This window comes from Oncorhynchus keta, chromosome 24 (genome assembly GCF_023373465.1).
Source record: "Oncorhynchus keta strain PuntledgeMale-10-30-2019 chromosome 24, Oket_V2, whole genome shotgun sequence".
Classification (NCBI taxonomy): domain Eukaryota; kingdom Metazoa; phylum Chordata; class Actinopteri; order Salmoniformes; family Salmonidae; genus Oncorhynchus; species Oncorhynchus keta.
In genome coordinates this window covers 30475825-30500361 of record NC_068444.1, presented here as the reverse complement: position 1 = coordinate 30500361, position 24537 = coordinate 30475825, and the positions used below count along the sequence as shown (strand labels likewise).

General features: G+C 42.6%; 1 protein-coding gene across 1 annotated transcript; it reads right to left on the bottom strand.

The window, feature by feature from the left end:
• Window positions 1-1490: 1490 nt before the first annotated feature.
• LOC118402993 (desumoylating isopeptidase 1-like) lies at window positions 1491-19443 on the bottom strand. Its single transcript, XM_035801411.2, has 6 exons — window positions 19022-19443; window positions 13194-13215; window positions 12905-12974; window positions 12586-12695; window positions 10542-10664; window positions 1491-5110 (listed from the first exon to the last, which is right to left on the bottom strand). The coding sequence occupies exons 1-6, from the start codon at window positions 19110-19112 to the stop codon at window positions 5017-5019; spliced, it is 510 nt and encodes a 169-aa protein (XP_035657304.1). The 5' UTR covers window positions 19113-19443; the 3' UTR covers window positions 1491-5016.
• Window positions 19444-24537: the final 5094 nt, after the last annotated feature.

Genomic DNA, 24537 nt, shown 5'->3' with positions numbered 1-24537 from the left:
GGCATCAGTGTCTTAACAGCACGATTTGCCAAGGCAGGATACTCGAAGCGCCGCCCAATCCAGATATCTATAAATGGCTTCTGATTAAATTAAATTTTCACAGAACCGCTTGTTGCAATTTTGACGAGGCTCTCTTGTTCAGATATTGGTAAGTGGACTGGAGGCAGGGCATGAAAGGGATAATGAATCCAGCTGTTTGTGTCATCTGTTTCAGGAAAGTACCTGTGTAATTGCGCACCCAACTCACTCAGGTGCTTCGCTACATCATATTTGACATTGTCCGTAAGCTTGAGTTAATTTGCGCACAAAAAATCATACAATGATGGAAAGACCTGTGTGTTGTCCTTGTTAATGCAGAGAAGAGCTCCAACTTCTTAATCATAGCCTCAACTTTGTCCCGCACATTGAATATAGTTGCTGAGAGTCTCTGTAATCCTAGATTCAGATCACTCAGGCGGGAAAAAACATTACCCAAATAGGCCAGTTGTGTGAGAAACTCATCGTTATACCAACATAATCCGTTTTGTCACCAAAGCCCCATATAACACCCATCACTGCGACCTGTATGCTCTCGTCGGCTGGCCCTCGTTACATATTCGTCGCCAGTCCCACTGGCTCCAGGTCATCTATAAGTCTTTGCTAGGTAAAGCTCCACTTTATCTCAGCTCACTGGTCACCATAACACCCACCGGTAGCAAGCGCACCAGCAGGTATATCTCACCGGTCATCCCCAAAGCCAACACATCTTTGTGGCCACTTTTCCTTTCAGTTCTCTGCTGCTAATGACTGGAACGAATTGCAAAAATCACTGAAGTTGGAGACATTATCTCCCTCACTAACTTTAAGCATCAGCTATCTGAGCAGCTTACCGATCGCTGCAGCTGTACACAGCCCATCTCTAAATAGCCCATCCAACTACCTACCTCATCCCCGTATTGTTTTTATTTACTTTTTTGGGGCTCTTTTGCACACCAGTACAACATCATCATCTGCACATCTATAATTCCAGTGTTAATTTGCTAAATTGTAATTACTCAGCTAATATGGCCTATTTATTGCCTTACTCCATTTGCACACACTGTATATAGATGTTTTCTATTGTGTTATTGACTGTACTTTTGTTTATCCCACATGTAACTCTGTGTTGTTTTTGTCACACTGCTTTATATTGGCAAGGTTGCAGTTGTAAAATGAGAACTTGTTCTCAACTGGCCTAGCTGGTTAAATAAATAAAAAATCATATTTTTATTTGGCGTACCCAAGACGCATTGTACCCCAGTTTGCGAATACCTGTTACACACCATCATATAATGTAGTATGGTCTCCCACTAATCACTGGCTGAAGAGATATTTCTGGGTGAATAAGTATTTGTTTAGGAAACTACCTGTACAAAAATAACCATAGTCAGAGGCTGGTAGCATACTGCACGTGGAACATCCTCCATCTGCCTTAAGAGTGTTAACACAAAAAGACACATAGACAACCATACTTAGAGAAAAGTTGTCTTTATCAAGCAGAGGCAAGAGTTTCGTTAAATATAAACAGGATCTTTACATCACAATAGTGGACAGAGTAAGGATGGACATTTTGGGGGTATCACAACTTTGACTTAATACCAAATGTGAATTACCGAATATATTAAATCTTGATAATACAATAATAATAACGATATGTATGCTCATAATGACATTAGGTAATAAATGAAAGTATGTAACTTACAAAGACAGTCTTGTGTATATAATATTACAATAAATAAACAGATCAAAACAAACAAATAATGGCATCAAAATCACAGACACTTGATATCAGGAAAAAAGTGAATGGTGGTTGGCATAACTCTCGATATGGAGAGTGATTTCCTATGCTGGAACAACATTAGGCTGCACACTGATTGCAAGAAAACAGTACAGAGACTCAACAACATTCCAATCTTTGAAAATGCCTAGATATGGTGCATTCCTGCTAATTTGAAAGGTATAAGTATACCAATTCTGGAAAGATGCAGTTGTTCAGTGTATTACTGTAAAATCCTACATACAGATGTGCTCAAATTTGTTGGTGCCCTTACAGCTCATTGAAATAATGCTTCATTCCTCATGAAAAGTGAGTAAATTAAAAGCGGTATACTTGCATGCCGTTGGTATGTCATAGAATAAAGCAAAGAAGCTGTGAAAAGAGATTAATTATTGCTTATTCTACAAAGATATTCTAAAATGGCCTGGACACATGTTGGTACCCCTTAGAAAATAGAATAAATCGTTTCATTATAGTGATATTTCAAAGTAATTTGTTTCTTTAATTAGTATCTCCAATCTTGTAAGCAGTCGTCCAGCCTATTTAAATGGAGAAAAGTAGTCACTGTGCTGTTTGGTATCATTGTGTGCACCACACTGAACATGGACCAGAGTAAAGTAGTCACTGTGCTGTTTGGTATCATTGTGTGCACCACACTGAACATGGACCAGAGTAAAGTAGTCACTGTGCTGTTTGGTATTATTGTGGTCACCACACTGAACATGGACCAGAGTAAAGTAGTCACTGTGCTGTTTGGTATTATTGTGGTCACCACACTGAACATGGACCAGAGTAAAGCAAAGGAGAGATTTGTCTGATGAGATCAGAAAGAAAATAATAGACAAGCATGGTAAAGGTAAAGGCTACAAGACCATATCCAAGCAGCTTGATGTTCCTGTGACAACAGTCGCAAATATTATTACGTTTAAGGTCCATGGATCTGTAGCCAACCTCACTGGGCGCGTCCAAAAGAGGACAATCGACCCCAGATTGAACAGAAGGAGAGTGCGAATGGTAGAAAAAGAACCAAGAATAACTGCCAAAGAGATACAAGCTGAACTCCAAGGTGACGGTACGTCAGTTTCTGATCGCACCATCCGTCGCTTTTTGAGAGAAAATGGGCTCCATGGAAGTAGACCCAGGAGGACTCCACTTTTGAAAGAAAAACACAAAAAACGCCAGACTGGAATTTTCTAAAATGCATAATGACAAGCCACAATCCTGAGAGAATGTCCTCCAAAACTGGAGCTTTTTGCCAAGTCACATCAGCTCTATGTTCACAGACGAAAACATGAAGCTTTCAAAGAAAATAACAACATACCTACAGTGAAACATGGAGGAGGCTCGGTTATGTTTTGGGGCTGCTTTGCTGCGCCTGGCACAGGGTGCCTTGAATCTGTGCAGGGCACAATGAAATCAAGACTATCAAGGCATTCTGGAGCGAAACATACTGCCCAGTGTCAGAAAGCTCTGTCTCAGTCGCAGGTCATAGGTCCTCCAACAGGATAATGACCCAAAACACACAGCTAAACGCACCTAAGAATGGATAAGAACAAAACATTGGACTATTCTGAAGTGATCTTCTATGAGTCCTGATCGGAATCCTATCGAACAACTATGGAAAGAGCTGAGACTTACAGTCTGGAGAAGGCACCCATCAAACCTGAGACAGCTGGAGCAGCTGGCTCAGGAAGAATGGGCCAAACTACCTGTTAACAGGTGCAGAACTCTCATTGAGAGCTACAGAAAACATTTGATTGCAGTGATTGCCTCTAAAGGTTGTGCAACAAAATATTAGGTTAAGGGTTGCATCATTTTTGTCCACGCTATTTTCATTTGTTTTATTATTTAAAATATTATGTTTAATAAAAAATCTAAAGCAAAGTCTGATTTCTATTAAATATGGAATAAGCAACAGTGGATGCCAATTACTTTTGTCAGTTAAGTTATTTCGGAGAAAATTGTGCATTTGTGGAGGGGTACCAACAAATTTGAGCACGTCTGTACAGGTCACACGAGGTCATAGCTTGATTATCTTGAGTGTGTGTGTGTGTGCTTGTGTGTAACAATGTTTTCAAGGAATAAACCTTGACACCAGACAGTTGGAAGTTGATACGAAGATAAGTGAATACGCAAGTTCACAATATCAAGACAAGTGCAAGTCAGAATGTATAGTTTTTATCACGTCTCCAGCTAAAATCTCAAATGTGGTTTGTTTCTCTTTTCATCTTCTCTATCCCTTCTCTCTACCTCTCTGGAGTGTCAATGCAGTCATGTCATGGTAATTAAAAAAGAACAATGAAAACACTAAAATAGCTTACTTAATTACTTATAACAGGAAGGTAAAAAGGACACCCTACCCACCCCTGTGCAGGAAAGAGCTGCAGCTCTGGCTCTAGATAGAAACCTTGCAGCTCCTTAGTTTTACATTCAGCTGATCATGGGCTCCTATGGAGAGTAGAAGAAATATCTATCTTATCATACACTTACTTAAGTTTATAGTGGAAAAGGGGTAAGTTAGGTAGGATCATGTTAAGTCTGGGGAGTGTCAGGCTGGTCTGGGGTAAAAGGTCAGATGCAGCTGTTTTTATCTCAATATCAAATCATTTCATGGGAACAATTAAGTACCTTAGTGTGATTATTTTAAATGAGTCAAAAATAGTAAAGAGAATTTCTTAGCAAAGAGAATTTCTCAATAAATAATTTTGCTAGGACTGTCTGGGAGTGGTCTGAGTGGGGAGGGGGAAACTGAAAATGTGCTGATATTGGCAGAGAGTTTTGGAACTCTTTTTTATTGGTCTATTAACTAATTTACCACGTGTTGATGTCAACATGAAAGGCCAAAACGCCATCCCACCAAAATACGCTGAAATTTCCAGCGGTCTTTTCAAACAGCTCCTACACTAAAAGAGCATTATAATTTTCACAATTTCACTGTATTATTGACACCTCATAGTGTGGAAATATATATATATATATATATATATATATATATATATATATATATATATAAAAACAACAGGAAAATCACTTCTTTGACTGCACTGGGCCTTTAAGGTATTAAAGAGGTCAGGTTGGGTTAGGTTGCTGCCTGGCCCACTGATTGACTACTGTACATCAGTAAGGGACTTACAAAGGTCCAGAGCTGCAGATCTCCCACCCCCCCCCACAAAGACTGACTGATCGTTTAATATATTACTCTGTGCACCTGTGTTATCGGTCTATCTCTGGCCATAATGTCCATTGAAGGTGTTGCCCCCTTGTGGTGCAATATTGATGGAGTCCAGAAGCGGGCGTAGTGCCTGGCCGAAAGGTCTGCGGGTGACAGAGTGGAACACAGCACAAATTAGAATCCACACAGTGAGTTGTTTTGAACAAGCTTTCCTTATTTATATCATACATTCCAACAAACTCAATTGAACTTGAAACATACAGTAAGTGCAGTGAGTGTGAGGTGACCTGGGAAGTTATGTGGCATAGAGCAGTAGAGTAGAGTCACTTACATTAGTAGCACACATGGGGACATGTTTTAATAGCCTACGGTCCGGGGAGAAAATGTGCCTTTTATAAACCAATTTCATGCAATTCTACATCATTTTACATGACTGGAGACTTTGGCAGAATATTCTTTTATACCACACAAATGATCAACATGTCAGGCTACTTTGACACTGACGAACTGAGATCAATAAAAATGACCTGAATCCATCAACAGCCTAGGCCTAGGTGTGTGGAGACACATTATGTAGGCTACAATATGAAGAAATTATCATCCTAAAAATGCTTTCCAGTTTCACTGACTCACCCAATGATGAGCAGCTCACTCACTGGTGATGGCCGATGCGCTCGTGCCAAAAGCCTCTCTCTCTCTTTTTGTAAAACAATATTTGGAAGTTGATCTAATATTTCGGTAGCCTTATAGCATAGAGTCTTCACTCTTCAGCAGGAGTATTTTTTTTTCCAACCTGTGTTTTCCCTCGATTGTATTTGAAATATTGCGAAAGGCCAGTTTTATCTGCATGCTGTTTTTTCACCAACAGATTTGCCTTGCGTTCCCAACTGTAGGCTATTCCTGGTTATTGGGCTACAATCCACAGCTGCGCTATTTTGAAAAAAAAGAAGCTATTGATCCTCTGTGGCTAAATTATAGGGCTTCTCGTGGTGTAGTAGGCTATTCTGAATTGTTTATTTTACTTCCTTCCTATAATTTTGGCCTATGTATTTCAATTTATCAGGGGCGGCTGCAGTTCCTTCAGAACCCTTTGTGTGGCTATGATTCTATAAAGGCAATAAATTATGAAGTGCAAGGCTGGAGAGATGCAAGCTCATGTGTATCAGAGCATAGAGGGAGAGAGATCCTAGAAAGTGAATCTCATTCTAGTTAGGTGAGAGATACTGGTGTGCTTCACATACAGCCATGGCCAAATGTTGATCTCAGTGTTGCGCAAACTATAAGCCTGGGTCACCCCAAATCAACTCTTAGAATATTAGGCCCGGGCTGAAAATCTACTTTTTCACGTAACGTTTTTTTTGTGCTGGCAGGATAATTAACGAAGAGGCAACTGGAATGAACTCTGATCGATTTTATTATAATTTTTACATTGCAAAAAGTGAAAATTATTTTTCAATGCCACAAGAGGTACCGGAACAACACGGAGAGGTGTCAGATCCTGTTCCGGCTCAAATTAAGCACTGATTAAGTGTAAAATTTGGCACATGCAGTGCATTCGGAAAATATTCAGACCCCTTAACTTTTTCCACATTTTGTTATGTTACAGCCTTATTCTAAAATCTCATCAATCTACATACCCCCATAATGACAAAGTGAAAACAGGTTTTTAGAATTTTGGGTAAATTCATAAAAAATAAAAAAATGAAATAACTTATTTACATAGGTATTCAGATTCTTTGCTATGAGACTCGAAATTGAGCTCTGGTGCATCCTGTTTCCATTGATCATCATTGAGATGTTTCTACAACTTGGGAGTCCACCTGTGGTAAATTTGATTGATTGGACATGATCTAGAAAGGCACACGCCTGTCTATATAAAGGTCCCACAGTTGACAATGCATGTCAGAGCAAAAACCAAGCAATGAGGTCGAAGGAATTGTCCCTAGAGCTCAGAGACAGAATTGTGTTGAGGCACAGATCTGGGGAAGGGTGGCAAAAGATTTCTGCAGCATTGAAGGTCCCTGAGAACACAGTGATCTCCATCATTCTTAAATGAAAGAAGTTTGGAACCACCAAGACTCTTCCAAGGGCTGGCCGCCCGGCCAAACTGAGCAATCGAGAGAGAAGGGCCTTGGTCAGGGAGGTGACCAAGAACCCGATGGTCACTTTGACAGAGCTCCAGAGTTCCTCTGTGGAGAGGGGACAATCTTCCAGAAGGACAACCATCTCTGCAGCACTACACTAATCAGGCAGGCCTTTATGGTAGTGGCCAGACGGAAGCCACTCCACAGTAAAAAGGCACATGACAGCCCTCTTGGAGTTTGCCAGAAGGTACCTAAAGAACTCTCAGACAATGAGAAATAAAATTCTCTGGTCTGATGAAACCAAGATTGAACTCTTTAGGCTGAATGCCAAGCGTCACGTCTGGAAGAAACCTGGCACCATCCCTACGGTGAATCATGAACAGAGCTAAGTACAGAGATCCTTGATGAAAACCTGCTCCAGAGCACTAAGGACCCCAGACTGGGGCGAAGGGTGACCTTCCAACAGGACAACAACCCTAAGCACACAGCCAAGACAACGCAGGAGTGGCTTCAAGAAAAGTCTCTGAATGTCCTTGAGTGGCCCAGCCAGAGCCCGGACTTGAACCCGATTGAACACATCTGGAGAAACCTGAAAATATCTGTGCAACGACGCTCCCCATCCAACCTGACAGAGCTTGAGACGATCTGCAGAGAAGAATGGGAGAAACTCCCCAAATACAGGAGTGCCACGCTTGTAGTGTCATACAGAATAAGACTGGAGGCTGTAATCGCTGCCAAAGGTGTTTCAACAAAGTACTGAGTAATGTGTAAATGTGTTGATTGTTTATACATTTGCAAAAATATCTAAAAACCTGTTTTTACTTTGTCATTATGGGGTATTGTGTGTAGATTGATGAGGGGAAAAATTATTGAATCTTTCCTAAAATAAGGCTGTAACATAACAAAATGTGGAAAAAGTAAAAGGGTCAACACCAGGGCTGTCCAACCCTGTTCCTGGAGAGCAACCGTCCTGTAGCTACAGTTGAAGTCGGAAGTTTTCATACACTTAGGTTGGAGTCATTAAAACTCGTTTTTCAACCACTCCAGAAATTTCTTGTTGACGAACTACAGTTTTGGTAAGTCGGTTAGGACATCTACTTTGTGCATGACAAGTAATTTTTCCAACAATTGTTTACAGACAGATTATTTCACTTATAATTAATTCACTGTATCACAATTCCAGTGGGTCAGAAGTTTACATACACTAAGATGACTGTGCCTTTAAACAGCTTGGAAAATTCCAGAAAATTATGTCATGGCTTTAGAAGCTTCTGATAAACGATGTCAATTAGCCTGAGTCAATTGGAGGTGCACCTGTGGATGTATTTCAAGGCCGACCTTCACACCCAGTGCCTCTTTGCTTGACATCATGGGAAAATCAAAAGAAATCAGCCAAGACCTCAGAAAAAAATTGCAGACCTCCACAAGTCTGGTTCATCCTTGGGAGCAATTTCCAAACGCCTGAAGGTACCACGTTCGTCTGTACAAACAATAGTATGCAAGTATAAACACCATGGGACCACGCAGCCGTCATACCGCTCAGGAAGGAGACGCGTTGTCTCCTAGAGATGAATGTACTTTGGTGCGAAAAGTGCAAATCAATCCCAGAACCACAGCAAAGGACCTTGTGAAGATGCTGGAGGAAACAGGTAGAAAAGTATCTATATCCACAGTAAAACGAGTCCTATATCGAAATAACCTGAAAGACTGCTCAGCAAGAAAGAAGCCACTGCTCCAAAACCGCCATAAAAAAGCCAGACTATGGTTTGCAACTGCACATGGGGACAAAAATAGTACTTTTTGGAGAAATGTCCTCTGGTCTGATGAAACAAAAATAGAACTGTTTGGCCATAATGACCGTCATTATGTTTGGAGGAAAAAGGGGGAGCCTTGTAAGCCGAAGAACACCATCCCAACCGTGAAGCACACCATCCCAACCGTGAAGCACGGGGGTGGCAGCATCATGTTGTGGGGGTGCTTTGCTGCAGGAAGGACTGGTGCACTTCACAAAATAGATTGCATCATGAGGTGAGAAAATTATGTGGATATATTGAGGCAACATCTCAAGTCATCAGTCAGGAAGTTAAAGCTTGGTCGCAAATGGGTCTTCCAAATGGACAATGACCCCAAGCAGACTTCCAAAGTTGTGGCCAAATGGCTTAAGGATAACAAAGACAAGGTATTGGAGTGGCCATCACAAAGCCCTGACCTCAATCCCATAGAAAATTTGTGGGCGGAACTGAAAAAGCATGTGCGAGCAAGGAGGCCTACAAACCTGACTCAGTTACACCAGCTCTGTCAGGAGGAATGGGCCAAAATTCACCCAACTTATTGTGGGAAGCTTGTGGAAGGCTACCCGAAACGTTTGACCCAAGTTAAACAATTTAAAGGCAATGCTACCAAATACTAATTGAGTGTATATAAACTTCTGACGCACGGAGAATGTGATGAAATAAATAAAATATTAAATAAATCATTCAACTATTATTCTGACATATCACATTATTAAAATAAAGTGGTGATCCTAACTGACCTAAGACAGGGAATTTATAGTAGGATTAAATGTCAGGAATGTGGAAAACTGAGTTTAAATGTATTTGGCTAATGTGTATGTAAACTTCCGACTTCAACTGTATTAGTGTTTTTCCAGGAACAAGGTTGGAGAGCCCTGGTGTTGACTCAATATGTGAATGGAGACTTGTCATTCTTATGTATTCTTTATTCAGACAGCATTGAACGTAGATATAGGGGGACAGGTAGAGTAGATATAGGGGGACAGGTAGAGTAGATATAGGGGGACAGGTAGAGTAGATATAGGGGGACAGGTAGAGTAGATATAGGGGGACAGGTAGAGTAGATATAGGGTGACAAGTAGAGTAGATATAGGGGGACAGGTAGAGTAGATATAGGGGGACAGGTAGCGTAGATATAGGGTGACAGGTAGAGGAGATATAGGGTGACAGGTAGAGGAGATATAGGGGGACAGGTAGAGGAGATATAGGGGGACAGGTAGAGTAGATATAGGGGGACAGGTAGAGTAGATATAGGGGGACAGGTAGAGTAGATATAGGGGGACAGGTAGAGTAGATATAGGGGGACAGGTAGAGTAGATATAGGGTGACAGGTAGAGGAGATATAGGGGGACAGGTAGAGTAGATATAGGGGGACAGGTAGAGTAGATATAGGGGGACAGGTAGAGTAGATATAGGGGGACAGGTAGAGTAGATATAGGGGGACAGGTAGAGTAGATATAGGGGGACAGGTAGAGTAGATATAGGGGGACAGGTAGAGTAGATATAGGGGGACAGGTAGAGGAGAACCCGCACAAAGGTGTCAGGGCTGGAATTCATACCAATGTCGCTCATGGACAATATGTGCTTGGAAGACTGCAGCACTGTCGTTGTGCCACGCTCCCACACTACACTCTTTATGTTTGACAATAGGTTCTTGTTTCTAGAGAGACGAGGGAGGGAAGAGAGGGGTAACTCACGTGGACAGCACTTCAGCCGGCAGGTCTGTGATGTGGGCAGGGATCTTGCTGCCGGTGAGGAACTGGGCCACTTCGTTACTGAACGTGTTACAGTTCCACTCAAACAGATGGTACTGGTTCCCCCTACAGTGTGTGAGAGAAAGGGGGTGAGTGGGGAGAAAGGCAGTGAATGAGAGAAAGAAGCAAAGATAGGGACAGAGTAAATAGAGAGTGGATACAGTGAGGGAGAGTGAGAGAGAGAGAGAGAGTTAAAAAGATCTCGTCAGTATCCAACTGCACATCTCCATCTATACATACCTACAGTACATACACAGTGCATTCAGAAAGTATTCAGACCCCTTGACTGTTTCCACATCGTTACATTTCAGCCTTATTCAAAAATTGATTAAATTGTTAGTTTTTTTTCTCTCAATCTACACACAATACCCCATAATGACAAAGCAAAAACAGGTTAATTTATTTTGCAAATGTATTAAAAATATACAAATAAAATATCACATTTATCTAAGTATTCAGGCTCTTTACTCAGTACTTTGTTGAATCACCTTTGGCAGCTATTACAGCCTCGAGTCTTCTTGGGTATGACGCTACAAGCTTGGCACCCCTGTATTTGGGAAGTTTCTCCCATTCTTCTCTGCAGATCCTCTCAAGTGTTTCTGCACAGCTATTTTCAGCTTTCTCCAGATATGTTAGATCGGACTCAAGTCCGAGCTCTGGCTGGGCCACTCAAGGACATTCAGAAACTTTTCCAGAAGTCACTCCTGCGTTGTCTTGGCTGTGCGCTTAGGGTTGTTGTCATGTTGGAAGATGAACCTTCGCGCCAGTCTGATATCCTGAGCACTCTGGAGCAGGTTTTCATCAATAATCTCTCTGTACTTTGCGCCATTCATCTTTGCCTAGATTCTGACTAGTCTCCCAGTCCCTTCTGCTGAAAAACATCCACACAGCATGATGCTAACACCACCATGCTTCACCGTAGGGATGGTGCCAGGTTTCCTCCAGACGTGACACTTGGCATTCAAGCCAAAGAGTTCAATCTTGCTTTCATTTGACCAGATAATCGTGTTTCTCATGGTCTGAGTTCTTTAGGTGACTTTTGGAAAACACCAAGTGGGCTGTCATGTGCCTTTTACTGAGGAGTTGCTTCCGTCTGGCCACTCTACCATAAAGGCCTGATTGGTGGAGTGCTGCAGAGATAGTTGTGCTTCTGGAAGGTTCTCCCATCTTTACACAGGAACTCTAGAGCTCTGTCAGAGTGACCAGCGAGTTCTTGGTCACCTTCATGACCAAGGCCCTTCTCCCCCGATTGCTCAGTTTGGCCAGGCGGCCAGCTCTAGGAAGATTCTTGGTGGTTCCAAACTTCTTCCATTTAAGAATGATGGAGGTCACTCTGTTCTTGGGGACCTTCAACACTGCAGACATTTGTTGGTACCCTTCCCCAGATCTGTGCCTCGACACAATCTTGTCTCTGACCTCTACGGACAATTCCTTCGACCTCATGGCTTGGTTTTTGAGCTGATATGCACTGTGAACTGTGGGACCTTATATAGACAGGTGTGTGCCTTTTCAAATCGTTTCCAATCAATCAAATTTACCACAGGTGGACTTCAATCAAGTTGTAGAAACATCTCAAGGATGATCATTGGAAACAGGATGCATCTGAGCTCAACTGCGAGTCTCATAGCGAAGGGTCTGAATACTTATTCAGAGGGGTTGGGTTAAGTGCGGAAGACATTTCAGTTGAATACATTCAGTTGGACAACTGACTATGTATCCCCCTTTCCCTTATGTCAATAAGGTATTTCAGTTTTTATTTTTAATAAATTAGCAAATATTTATTTAACCCTGTTTTCGCTTTGTCATCATGGGGTATTGTGTGTAGTTTGCTGAGAGAAAAAAATGGTTTAATCAATTTTAGAATAAGGCTGTAACGTAACAAAATGTCGAAAAAGTCAAGGGGTCTGAATACTTTCCAAAGGCACTGTATATACATACACACACATATCCCAGTGGAGTTAAGATACACCAGGTGCCTCAGCCTCACCTGTACGTGGACTCTCCCAGTGAAGACAGGTACTCCATAAAGATTTCCTCAGTCACTTCTGTGATGCCCAGGTCTATTATGGAGTTGGGTTCTCCCAGGGACGTCCCACCCTGAAACACTCAACAAACACAAACAGCTTAGTCATGTCCACTGCTTCCTCAGATGTCCTCCAATGGCCCTGTATTTGCAGCTTTTACTGAGCCCCAGGATTTGTTCGAGGATCACAACATCTATGTTTGGTGCAACTCTAACTTAGACTTCTGTGGACAACTCAGGTCTAGTTTATTGTAGGAAGGAATAGAATAAAACGTTGTCTTACAGGTGGGCAGTTTGCGATGCCCTCTCCCCCATAGAAGAACTCCTCTCCATGGACAACAATAGCAGTGTGCCTGAGAGGAATATGTTACTGTTTCGTTTCACATAAAGAGGGATTCTCAATTTACAGACTTAAAAACACTGGGGAAAAAATATCCCTATCATGGCATTCATGTAGAGAATGCTCAAAATATTTTACAACATCCAGTTATGAAATGATAGGTGAACATAAACTTGACCTTTGTCCTCACAAAAAATAAGAACTTAAATCAAAGAATATATAATTTACTCACCATATTCCATCAAGCTGTTTCCCTGTGAATAGAAGAAAATAGTTTATATGTACATTTTGTGAATGAGAGCTAGAAGTAAATAATAAGTTCAGCCCATGGGCCTAAATTGCATCCTCAGTCTTCCCTCATCCCTGCTACAAATAGTCACTTGTATCGAAGTGCCGTGTTTTTAGAGAGTCCCAGCTCTCGCATCACCAAAGATATTTGCTCCTTGTTCCGTGTGGCATCAATTTCCACGGATAATAAAACTTCTATTCCAACCAAAGCTTGTATATACAAGGAATAAAAATATAAATGCAACATGTAAAGTGTTGGTACCATGTTTCATGAGCTGAAATAAAAGGTCATACACATTTACCATACTCACAAAAAGCTTATGTCTCTCAAATTTGGTGCACAAATTTGTTTTACATCCATGTTAGTGAGCATTTCTCCTTTGCCAAGATAATCCATCCGCCTGACAGGTGTGGCATATCAAGAAACTGATTAAACAGCATGATCATTACACAGGTGCACCTTGTGCTGGGGACAATAAAAGGCCACTCTAAAATGTGCAGTTGTCCCACAACACAATGCCACAGATGTCTAAAGTTGAGGGAACGTGCAATTGACATGATGACTGTAGGTATGTCCACCAGAGCTGTTTCCAGAGAATTACATTTAAATTCCTCTACTATAAGCCGCCTCCAAAGACATTTTAGAGAATTTGGCAGTACGTCCAACCGGCCTCAGAACCGCAGACCATGTGTAACCACACAAGCCCAGGACCTCCACATCTGGCTTCTTCACCTGCAGGATCGTTAAAGATCAGCCACCCGGACAGCTGATAAAACTGTAGGTTTGCACAACCAAAGAATTTCAGCATTAACTGTCAGAAACTGTCTCAGGGATTCTCATTTGCATGCTAGTTGTCTTCACCAGGGTCTTGACCTGTCTGAAGTTCCGCATCGTAACTGACTTCAGCAGGCAAGTGCTCAACTTCGATGGCCATTGGCACGCTGGAGAAGTGTGCTCTTCACAGATGATTTCGGGTTTCAACTGTACCGGGCAGATGGCAGATGTGTGGGCGAGCGGTTTGCTGATGTTAATGTGAACAGAGTGCCCCATGGTAGTTGTGGGGTTATGGTATGCTACAACAAACAACTGTATTTTATCGATGACTATTTGAATGCACAGAGATACCGTGACAAGATGCTGAGGCCCATTGTCGTGCCATTAATCCACTGCCATCACCTCATGTTTCAGCATGATAATGTACGGCCTCATGTCGCAAGGATCTGTACACAATTCCTGGAAGCTGAAAATGTACCAGTTCTTCCATGGCCTGCATTCTCACTAGAAGTCGCCCACTGAGCATGTGTAGGATGCTCTGGATAGACGTGTACGACAGCGTGTTCCAGTTCCCGCAAATATCCAGCAACTTCACACAGCCATTGAATATGAGTGGGAGGACATTCCACAGGCCACAATCAACAGCCTGATCAACTCTATGCAAAGGAGATCTGTCGCGCTGCATGAGACAAATAGTGGTCACACTAGATACTTAATGGTTTTCTGATCCACGTCCCTACTTTTCTGGGGATGACTTGGCCCGCAGAGCGAAGGAAAAGCAGCCAACAAGTGCTCAGCATATGTGGGAACTCTTTCAAAACTGTTGGAAAAGCATTCCAGGTGAAGCTGGTTTTGAGAATGCAAAGAGTGTGCAAAGCTGTCATCAAGGCAAAGGGTGGCTACTTTGAAGAATCTTAAATATAAAATATATTTAGATTTTTTTTAACACTTTTTTACTTATAAGAAATCCCGCTATGCCCTCAGACGAACCATCAAACAGGCAAAGCATCAATACAGCACTGGGATTGAATCCTACTACACTGCTTCTGACGCTCGTCGGATGTGGCAGGGCTTACAAACTATTACGGGCTACAAAGGTAAACCCAGCCGCGAGCTGCCCAATGACGTGAACATACCAGACAAACAAAATGCCTTTCATGCTCGTATTGAGGCAAGCAACACTGAAAGCATGCATGAGAGCACCAGGTGTTACGCTTTCTGTAGTCGATGTGAGTATGACCTTGAAACAGGTCAACATTCACAAGACCGCAGGGCCAGACGGATTATCAGGACGTGTACTCAGACCATGCATGGAACAATTGGCAAGTGTCTTCACTAACATTTTCAACCTTTCCCAGACCAAATCTGTAATAACTACATGTTTCAAGCAGACCACCATAGTCCCGGTACCCAAGAAAGCAAAGGTAACCTGCCTAAATGACAACCGCCCCGCAGCACTCACGTCGGTAGCCATGAAGTGCTTTGAAAGGCTGGTCATGGCTCACAACACCATCATCCCGGAAACCCTAGACCCACTCGAATGCACGTACCACCCCAACAGATCCACAGATGGCGCAATCTCAATCGCACTCCACACTGCCCTTTCCCACCAGGACAAAGGAAACCCTATGTGATAATGCTGTTCATTGACTACAGAACAGCGTTCAACACCATAATGCCCACAAAGCTCATCACTAAGCTAAGGACCCTGGGACTAAACACCTCCCTCTGCAACTGGAAATAGCATTTTCCCAACACACCAAGACAGTTGTGAAGAGGGCACAACAAAACCTTTTCCGCCTCAGGAAAAGGGGTCCCCAGATCCTCAAAAAGCTTTCCTGCCATCCAGGACCTATATACTAGGCATGTCAGAAGAAGGCCCAAACAAATTGTCCAAGACACTAGTCACCCAAGTCATAGACTGTTCTCTCTGCTACCGCATGGCAAGCTGTATCAGATCGCCAAGTCTTAGCCTCCTTAACAGCCTTAACCCCCAAGCCATGAGCCTGCTGAACAATGAATCAAATGGCCACCTGGACTATTTACATTGACTGACCCCCCTTTCCCCTACATACATGTACTAATTATCTCGACTAACCTGTACTCCCACACATTGACTCCGTACCAGTGCCCCCTGTATACAGCCTCGTTATTATGTTTTACTTTGGCTTATTTAGTCAATATTTTTTTTCATGCTATCCCCAGAAGTGCCCCGAACTGCATTGTTGGTTAAGGCCTTGTAAGTAAGCATTTCACATTAAGGTTGTATTCAGCGAATGTGACCCAAAATAATTAGTTGTGATTTGACAGAATTTAGAACATGAGCCATTCCATTCTTACAGTATTCTCCCTGCACACGAAGTCAGAACTGTATGATAAATAAAGTGGCCAAATAAGCAGACAATGAAAGCTCTTACAATATTCGATGATGACATTTCTCAAAAACAGTCTATTAGCTAAATGACCGTTCAAAACTGACTTTCCCGAGTCAGAGCTCGTTTTTTTCTGAGTTCCCAGATGTCTTGAACTCACTGAAGTCTGAGATTTCCCAGTTCCAATTGTTTTGAATGTGTCAGAAGTCATGCTGGATTGACAGCATGGCCAATGTTGAATGTTAATCCTTTTAATCTTGGAAAAGAGACCCTTAAACCCAGACTTGTACCACACAACCACTCCATTGAATAGCAGGCTAGTGATTGCTTTGCAATACTTGCAGTTAAGCACTGATTCCTTCCAAACCACTCATTGCTGAATTTGTGATTTTCAACTTGTTGTGTAATGTTTATGTCCAATGGCCAATGAACATCGATATGTTTTATCTATAAATTCTCTTCATTTGACAAGGATCGAAAAGTATTTGCCAGTAGATTGCCGACTTGATTCATGATGACGACTGCTATCTTGCTAGCTAAGATTTTGAAAGTATGATATTGACATGATCAGTCCAATTAAAAGGTAGGGTACATATAACGTGATTTGACATAATTATATCTGTGGCCAATGACCAAGCCTTCATGGATGGGCACTTCTAACGTAACTCTATGGCAGCACCCAAGGGGCTTGAATTTTCAATCTCTCCCTGTAGATTTTGCGGTGTTGTAGTGTCCCCATGAGTGACAGAACACTGAGCCAATCACGGTGCAACTAGATAACATTACCAACCCCTACGCTCCGTATATTCCACCGACTCCCCCACCACCACAGAAAGCACTGAGCTAGGCTGAGCTGCCTTACTCTAGAAAGCAAAAAAGAGAACATGTTTGTATGCGGCTTTATTAACTCAATTTTATTTATTTTTTACATTGTTTGCAAACTGATATGCGACACGTATTAATGCCAAAATAACATGCAAAACAGGCAATTTTTTATATATATATCTAAACTCAGTAAAAACAAACATCCCTTTTCAGGATCCTTCACAGATCTTCATTGTAAAGGGTTTAAACACTGTTTCCCATGCATGTTCAAGGAACCATAAACAATTAATGAACATGCACCTGTGGAATGGTCATTAAGACACTTACTGCTTACAGACGGTAGGCAATTAAGGTCACAGTTATGAAAACGTACGACACTAAAAAAAAGAGGCCTTTCTACGGACTGAAAAACACCAAAAGAAAGATGCCCAGGGTCCCTGCTCATCTATGCGAATGTGCCTTATGCATGCTGCAAGGAGGCATGAGGACTGCAGACGTGGCCAGGGCAATAAATTGCAATGTCCATACTGTGAGACGCCTAAGACAGTGCTCGAGGGAAAAAGGGCGGCCAGCTGATCGTCATCGCAGTGGCAGACCACGTGTAACAATACCTGCACAGGATCGGTACATCCAAACATCACACCTGCGGGACAGGTACAGGATGGCAACAACAACTGCCCAAGTTACACCAGGAATTCACAATCCCTCCATCAGTGCTCAGATTGTCCGCAATAGGCTGAGAGAAGCTGGACTTAGGGTTTGTAGGCCTGTTGTAAGGCAGGTCCTCACCAGACATCACCGGCAACAACGTCACCTATGGGCACAAATCCACCGTCACTGGACCAGACAGGACTGGCAAAAAAGGCTCATCCTGACATGACCCTCCAGCATGACAATGCCACCAGCCGTACTGCTTGTTCTGTGCGTGATTTCCTGCAAGACAGGAATGTCAGTGTTTTGCCATGGCCAGTGAAGAGCCCGGATCTCAATCCCATTGAGCACGTCTGGGACCTGTTGGATCGGAGGGTGAGGGCTAGGGCCAGTCCCCCCAGAAATGTTCAGGAACTTGCAGGTGCCTTGGTAGAAGAGTGGGGTAACATCTCACAGCAAGAACTGGCAAATCTGGTGCAGTCTACGAGGAGGAGATGCACTGCAGTACTTAATGCAGCTTGTGGCCACACCAGACACTGACTGTTACTTTTGATTTTGACCCCCCTTTGTTCAGGGACACATTTATGTTAGTCACACGTCTGTGGAACTTGTTCAGTTTATGTCTCAGTTGTTGAATCTAGTTATGTTCATACAAATATTTACACATGTTACGTTTGCTGAAAATAAACGCAGTTGACAGTGAGAGGACGTTTCTTTTTTTGCTGAGTTTATATAGTTTTTTAGGGTTCTGTTCCACCTGCCATGAATTACAGGTCGCCATTGGTCCCTTAAGGTCTTCGTGTAATGTGTTATTGTACCCCAAAATTCTTTGTATATTCTTTATTTATAAACTGGGTGGTTTGAGCCCTGAATGCTGATTGGCTGACAGCCGTGGTAAATCAGAACGTATACCACGGGTATGACAAAACATGTATTTTTACTTCTCTAATTACATTGGTAACTAGTTTATAATAGCAATAAGGTACCTCGGGGGTCTGTGATATATTGGCCATATACCACACCCCCTCATGCCTTATTGCTTAAGCGTACTTGTGTTCCCCGTGTACATGTGTATTGATTTATTATTGTTAATAAAAAAATTAACATTTACAAAATAGTACAACCAAAGATAACTCGCTTGCATCTTACCTAGCATGAGGGGGCTCAGCTGGCGAGCCATTCCGTTAGACAGATCGTAAACGTACAGTTTAACAGGATACAAGGTGTAATTTTGATCCATTATTCGGCTCGATGTTAAATCAGTTTTTTTAGTGTTGTTTTGTCTCCAATGTTTACGACCTGGCTACAGTAACGTTAGCTCCTTCTGGTTCCGCTTGGCCTAAAATGGCAAAACACAAATCGTCCCGAAATGGCGTATGTTGGGCAAAATAAAAAGGCAGCGAATTACGACTATCTAATAATTTAGGCAAATTCACGACCATAGTAAGACATCACCTAACAGCTAGCAAGCTAATCAGCTGTTTCTGTGTCCCTGTCGTTTACCACCACTATGGCGCCGCCGATAGAGGGCGGCTTGAGAACTTTCATAACAATGGCATGACGCGACCGAGTGACGGAGGTGGCATGAGAAATGGCATGAGAGGAATATTACATTTACATTTACATTTAAGTCATTTAGCAGACGCTCTTATCCAGAGCGACTTACAAATTGGTGCATTCACCTTATGACATCCAGTGGAACAGCCACTTTACAATAGTGCATCTAAATCTTTTAAGGGGGGGTGAGAAGGATTACTTTATCCTATCCTAGGTATTCCTTAAAGAGGTGGGGTTTCAGGTGTCTCCGGAAGGTGGTGATTGACTCCGCTGTCCTGGCGTCGTGAGGGAGTGTGTTCCACCATTGGGGAGCCAGAGCAGCGAACAGTTTTATATATTAGAATATTGACTATTCTATTGAATATAATAGAATATTGACTTTGTTCTTGATATTTTCGACAACAAAGGTAATATTTTCACATATGAACAATTTATAACATTGAAAGAGTTTCCAATACCTTTCAGAGACTTTATTTCTGTGATCAAAGCCGTTCCCAGTGGTCTAACTGTAACAGCATAACTTTAGACCGTCCCCTCGCGCGAACCGGGGACCCTCTGCACACATCAACAACAGTCACCCATGAAGCATCCTTACCCATCGCTGCACAAAAGCAGCGGAGCAAAGGGGAACCACTACTTCAAGGTCTCAGAGCAAGTGACGTCACCGATTGAAACGCTATTTAGCGCGCACCACCGCTAACTAGCTAGCCGTTTCACATCCTTTACACTCACCCCCCCTTTGACCTCCTCCTTTTCCGCAGCAACCAGTGATCCGGGTCAACAGCAATGTAACAGTATAACTTTAGACCGTCCCTTCGCCCATACCCTGGCACGAACCAGGAACCCTCTGCACACATCAACAACAGTCACCCACGAAGAACGGAGGAAGGGGAGCCACTACTTCAAGGTCTCAGAGCAAGTGACAACCACCTTTAACTAGCTAGCCGTTTCACAGCCGTTACATAACTACACTTATGAAAAGTAATCTTAATTTTGGGAATGATCACAAAGTTTATCCAGAACTCAGATTGGAAGGCGTGGGTTTACTTGATTAATCTAGTTGTAATAAATATACAAGACAAATTCTTCATTCACAAAACCAATTTACACCAGAGGAAAGTCTGGAAAAATGCATGGTTAAGGCGTTATAAATACTGTATACCAAACAAAGTTAAGGAAGTGCACTTCAACATTTTACATAAGATATATCCATGTAATCCATGTAAGATTTCCAAATTTGTGGCTATTGATGATATCTGCGTTTTCTGTGAAAAAGAAGGTGAGAATCTGTCTCACTTGTTCTTTGAATGTAAATTTGTGTCAGGATTTTGGGAAAACCTTGCAAAGTACTTATTTACCATTATGAACACTGCTTATAATTTTAACATAAAATATATGTTACTATTGCAATGATAACAAAACCACTGAAATTATTGTTATTTTTAAAATTCTTGTTGAGGTTGTGGACAGGTGTCTTGTATACTGATAACAAGTTCAAACAGGTGACATTAATACAGGTAACGAGTGGAGGACAGAGGAGCCTCTTAAAGAAGTTACAGGTCTGTGAGAGCCAGAAATCTTGCTTGTTTGTCAGTGACCAAATACTTATTTTCCACCATAATTTGCAAATAAATGTATTTAAAAAATCCTACAATGTGATTTTCTGGATTTTTTTTTCTCATTTTGTCTGTCATAGTTGAAGTGTACCTATGATGAAAATGACAGGCCTCTCTCATCTTTTTAAGTGGGAGAACTTGCACAATTGGTGGCCTACTTAATACTTTTTTGCCCCACTGTATATATATATATTTTAAATTCAAAATACAGATCAACAATTTACATTCTTACATCATACAAAACAGAACACAGGTATTAACGAGAAAATACTGAAACAAACAAACTATTCTAGTGCAATTGTAATCACTGAAAAAATCTTATTGTAATGATTTAGGAAAATGTTATTCTTGTTATTGTTCACAAGGGTTAATGTTTTAATAAAATTGTTAAATTCAATAAAAAAAAATGTAATTTTGGTAATGAATTTTGGAATTTTTGTTTGTGTATAAAGTATTTGGCAACAAGGATTTAAAAAATCACAATCATTTCAATGGTCTTGTTATCATTGCAATAGTAACATATATCTTTCATGTCAAAAACATGGGTAGTGTTCATAATAGTAAATAAGTCCTTTGCAAGGTTTTCCCAAAATTCTAACAGCTGACATTACACAAAGTACATTCCATTGCATGAGTCACATCAGGTAGCATCATTTGAATGAACATTCTACATTACCATGGAAATGATTGTATCACAATACCAGGACATTTACATTTACATTTAAGTCATTTAGCAGACGCTCTTATCCAGAGCGACTTACAAATTGGTGCATTCACCTTATGACATCCAGTGGAACAGCCACTTTATAATAGTGCATCTAAATCTTTTAAGGGGGGAAGGATTACTTTATCCTATCATAGGTATTCCTTAAAGAGGTGGGGTTTCAGGTGTCTCCGGAAGGTGGTGATTGACTCCGCTGTCCTGGCGTCGTGAGGGAGTTTGTTCCACCAGAGCAGCGAACAGTTTTGACTGGGCTGAGCGGGAACTGTACTTCCTCAGTGGTAGGGAGGCGAGCAGGCCAGAGGCGGATGAACGCAGTGCCCTTGTTTGGGCGTAGGGCCTGATCAGAGCCTGGAGGTACTGAGGTGCCGTTCCCCTCACAGCTCCGTAGGCAAGCACCATGGTCTTGTAGTGGATGCGAGCTTCAACTGGAAGCCAGTGGAGAGAGCGGAGGAGCGGGGTGACGTGAGAGAACTTGGGAAGATTGAACACCAGACGGGCTGCGGCGTTCTGGATGAGTTGTAGGGGTTTAATGGCACAGGCAGGGAGCCCAGCCAACAGCGAGTTGCAGTAATCCAGACGGGAGATGACAAGTGCCTGGATTAGGACCTGCGCCGCTTCCTGTGTGAGGCAGGGTCGTACTCTGCGGATGTTGTAGAGCATGAACCTACAGGAACGGGCCACCGCCTTGATGTTAGTTGAGAACGACAGGGTGTTGTCCAGGATCACGCCAAGGTTCTTAGCGCTCTGGGAGGAGGACACAATGGAGTTGTCAACCGTGATGGCGAGATCATGGAACGGGCAGTCCTTCCCCGGGAGGAAGAGCAGCTCCGTCTTGCCGAGGTTCAGCTTGAGGTGGTGATCCGTCATCCACACTGATATGTCTGCCAGACATGCAGAGATGCGATTCGCCACCTGGTCATCAGAAGGGGGAAAGGAGAAGATTAATTGTGTGTCGTCTGCATAGCAATGATAGGAGAGACCATGTGAGGTTATGACAGAGCCAAGTGACTTGGTGTATAGCGAGAATAGGAGAGGGCCTAGAACAGAGCCCTGGGGGACACCAGTGGTGAGAGCGCGTGGTGAGGAGACAGATTCTCGCCACGCCACCTGGTAGGAGCGACCTGTCAGGTAGGACGCAATCCAAGCGTGGGCCGCGCCGGAGATGCCCAACTCGGAGAGGGTGGAGAGGAGGATCTGATGGTTCACAGTATCGAAGGCAGCCGATAGGTCTAGAAGGATGAGAGCAGAGGAGAGAGAGTTAGCTTTAGCAGTGCGGAGCGCCTCCGTGATACAGAGAAGAGCAGTCTCAGTTGAATGACTAGTCTTGAAACCTGACTGATTTGGATCAAGAAGGTCATTCTGAGAGAGATAGCGGGAGAGCTGGCCAAGGACGGCACGTTCAAGAGTTTTGGAGAGAAAAGAAAGAAGGGATACTGGTCTGTAGTTGTTGACATCGGAGGGATCGAGTGTAGGTTTTTTCAGAAGGGGTGCAACTCTCGCTCTCTTGAAGACGGAAGGGACGTAGCCAGCGGTCAGGGATGAGTTGATGAGCGAGGTGAGGTAAGGGAGAAGGTCTCCGGAAATGGTCTGGAGAAGAGAGGAGGGGATAGGGTCAAGCGGGCAGGTTGTTGGGCGGCCGGCCGTCACAAGCGAGATTTCATCTGGAGAGAGAGGGAGAAAGAGGTCAGAGCACAGGGTAGGGCAGTGTGAGCAGAACCAGCGGTGTCGTTTGACTTAGCAAGGATCGAGGATCGGATGTCGCTTTATCGACCAGTCTTTTCAAAATGGTTGGCGAGGTCATCTGCAGAGCTACAGAAGGACCATCTGGAGGGGGGAGGGGGGGGATTCAGGAGGGAGGAGAAGGTGGCAAAGAGCTTCCTAGGGTTAGAGGCAGATGCTTGGAGCAGGAGCCATTGCGAGTTTACACATGAGTTTACCAGTCAACTTGCCAGGGTTAGAGGTTCCAAGCCTGTTCAGTTCATTATATTTCTATGGCCTATACATATTTCTACATACAGTTTAGAAACCAGACAATTAAGGATATAGTGGGACTGGGACCTACTGTACATTATCAGCTGATAAAATATGTTTAAATGAGTCACACAAGCAAAAATCCATAAAATTGAGAAATCTTGTGTTTATTCAAGTGAGCTTTTACAATTGATATGACAATTATTTAGACAATATACAGTATGTTTCATAAATGCGGAATCAATGCGTCTCCACCTCAATCACACAGTAGGTGGCGCTATGCAATTTTAGTTTTACATGAACACACCAACATATTTTTCAACAGAAAAAGTACTGCACGTTCAAGTGACAACAGAGCACGCAGATATGGTATGATATCAACACCTGTGTCACGAATATTACCGATGGTGGCTCCCCTTCTTGTTCGGGTGGCGCTCGGCGGTCGTCGTCGCCGGTCTACTAGTTGCCACCGATCCTTTGTTCCGTGTTCGTTTGGTTTTGTCTAATTGTTTTCACCTGTTCATTGTTTGGTTGTTAGGGTGGTGTTATTCAAATTCATTTAGCCCGCTTCTGTTTGTGCGGGCGTGTTCTTCTGTATTTGTGAGAGGTGTTAGTGTTTTGTTGGGTTTTCTCGCTGTCTTGGTATTTTTTTTAACCTAAGGGTACTTACTGTAGTAATAGTTACGCCTGTGTTGGGTATAACTATTTTGTTCTTTTTGATTTTGGACATTAAAGCGTGTTTTTTTCCCGCATCCTTTGCTCTCTGCACCTGACTCCACAACCATTCACTCATTGAG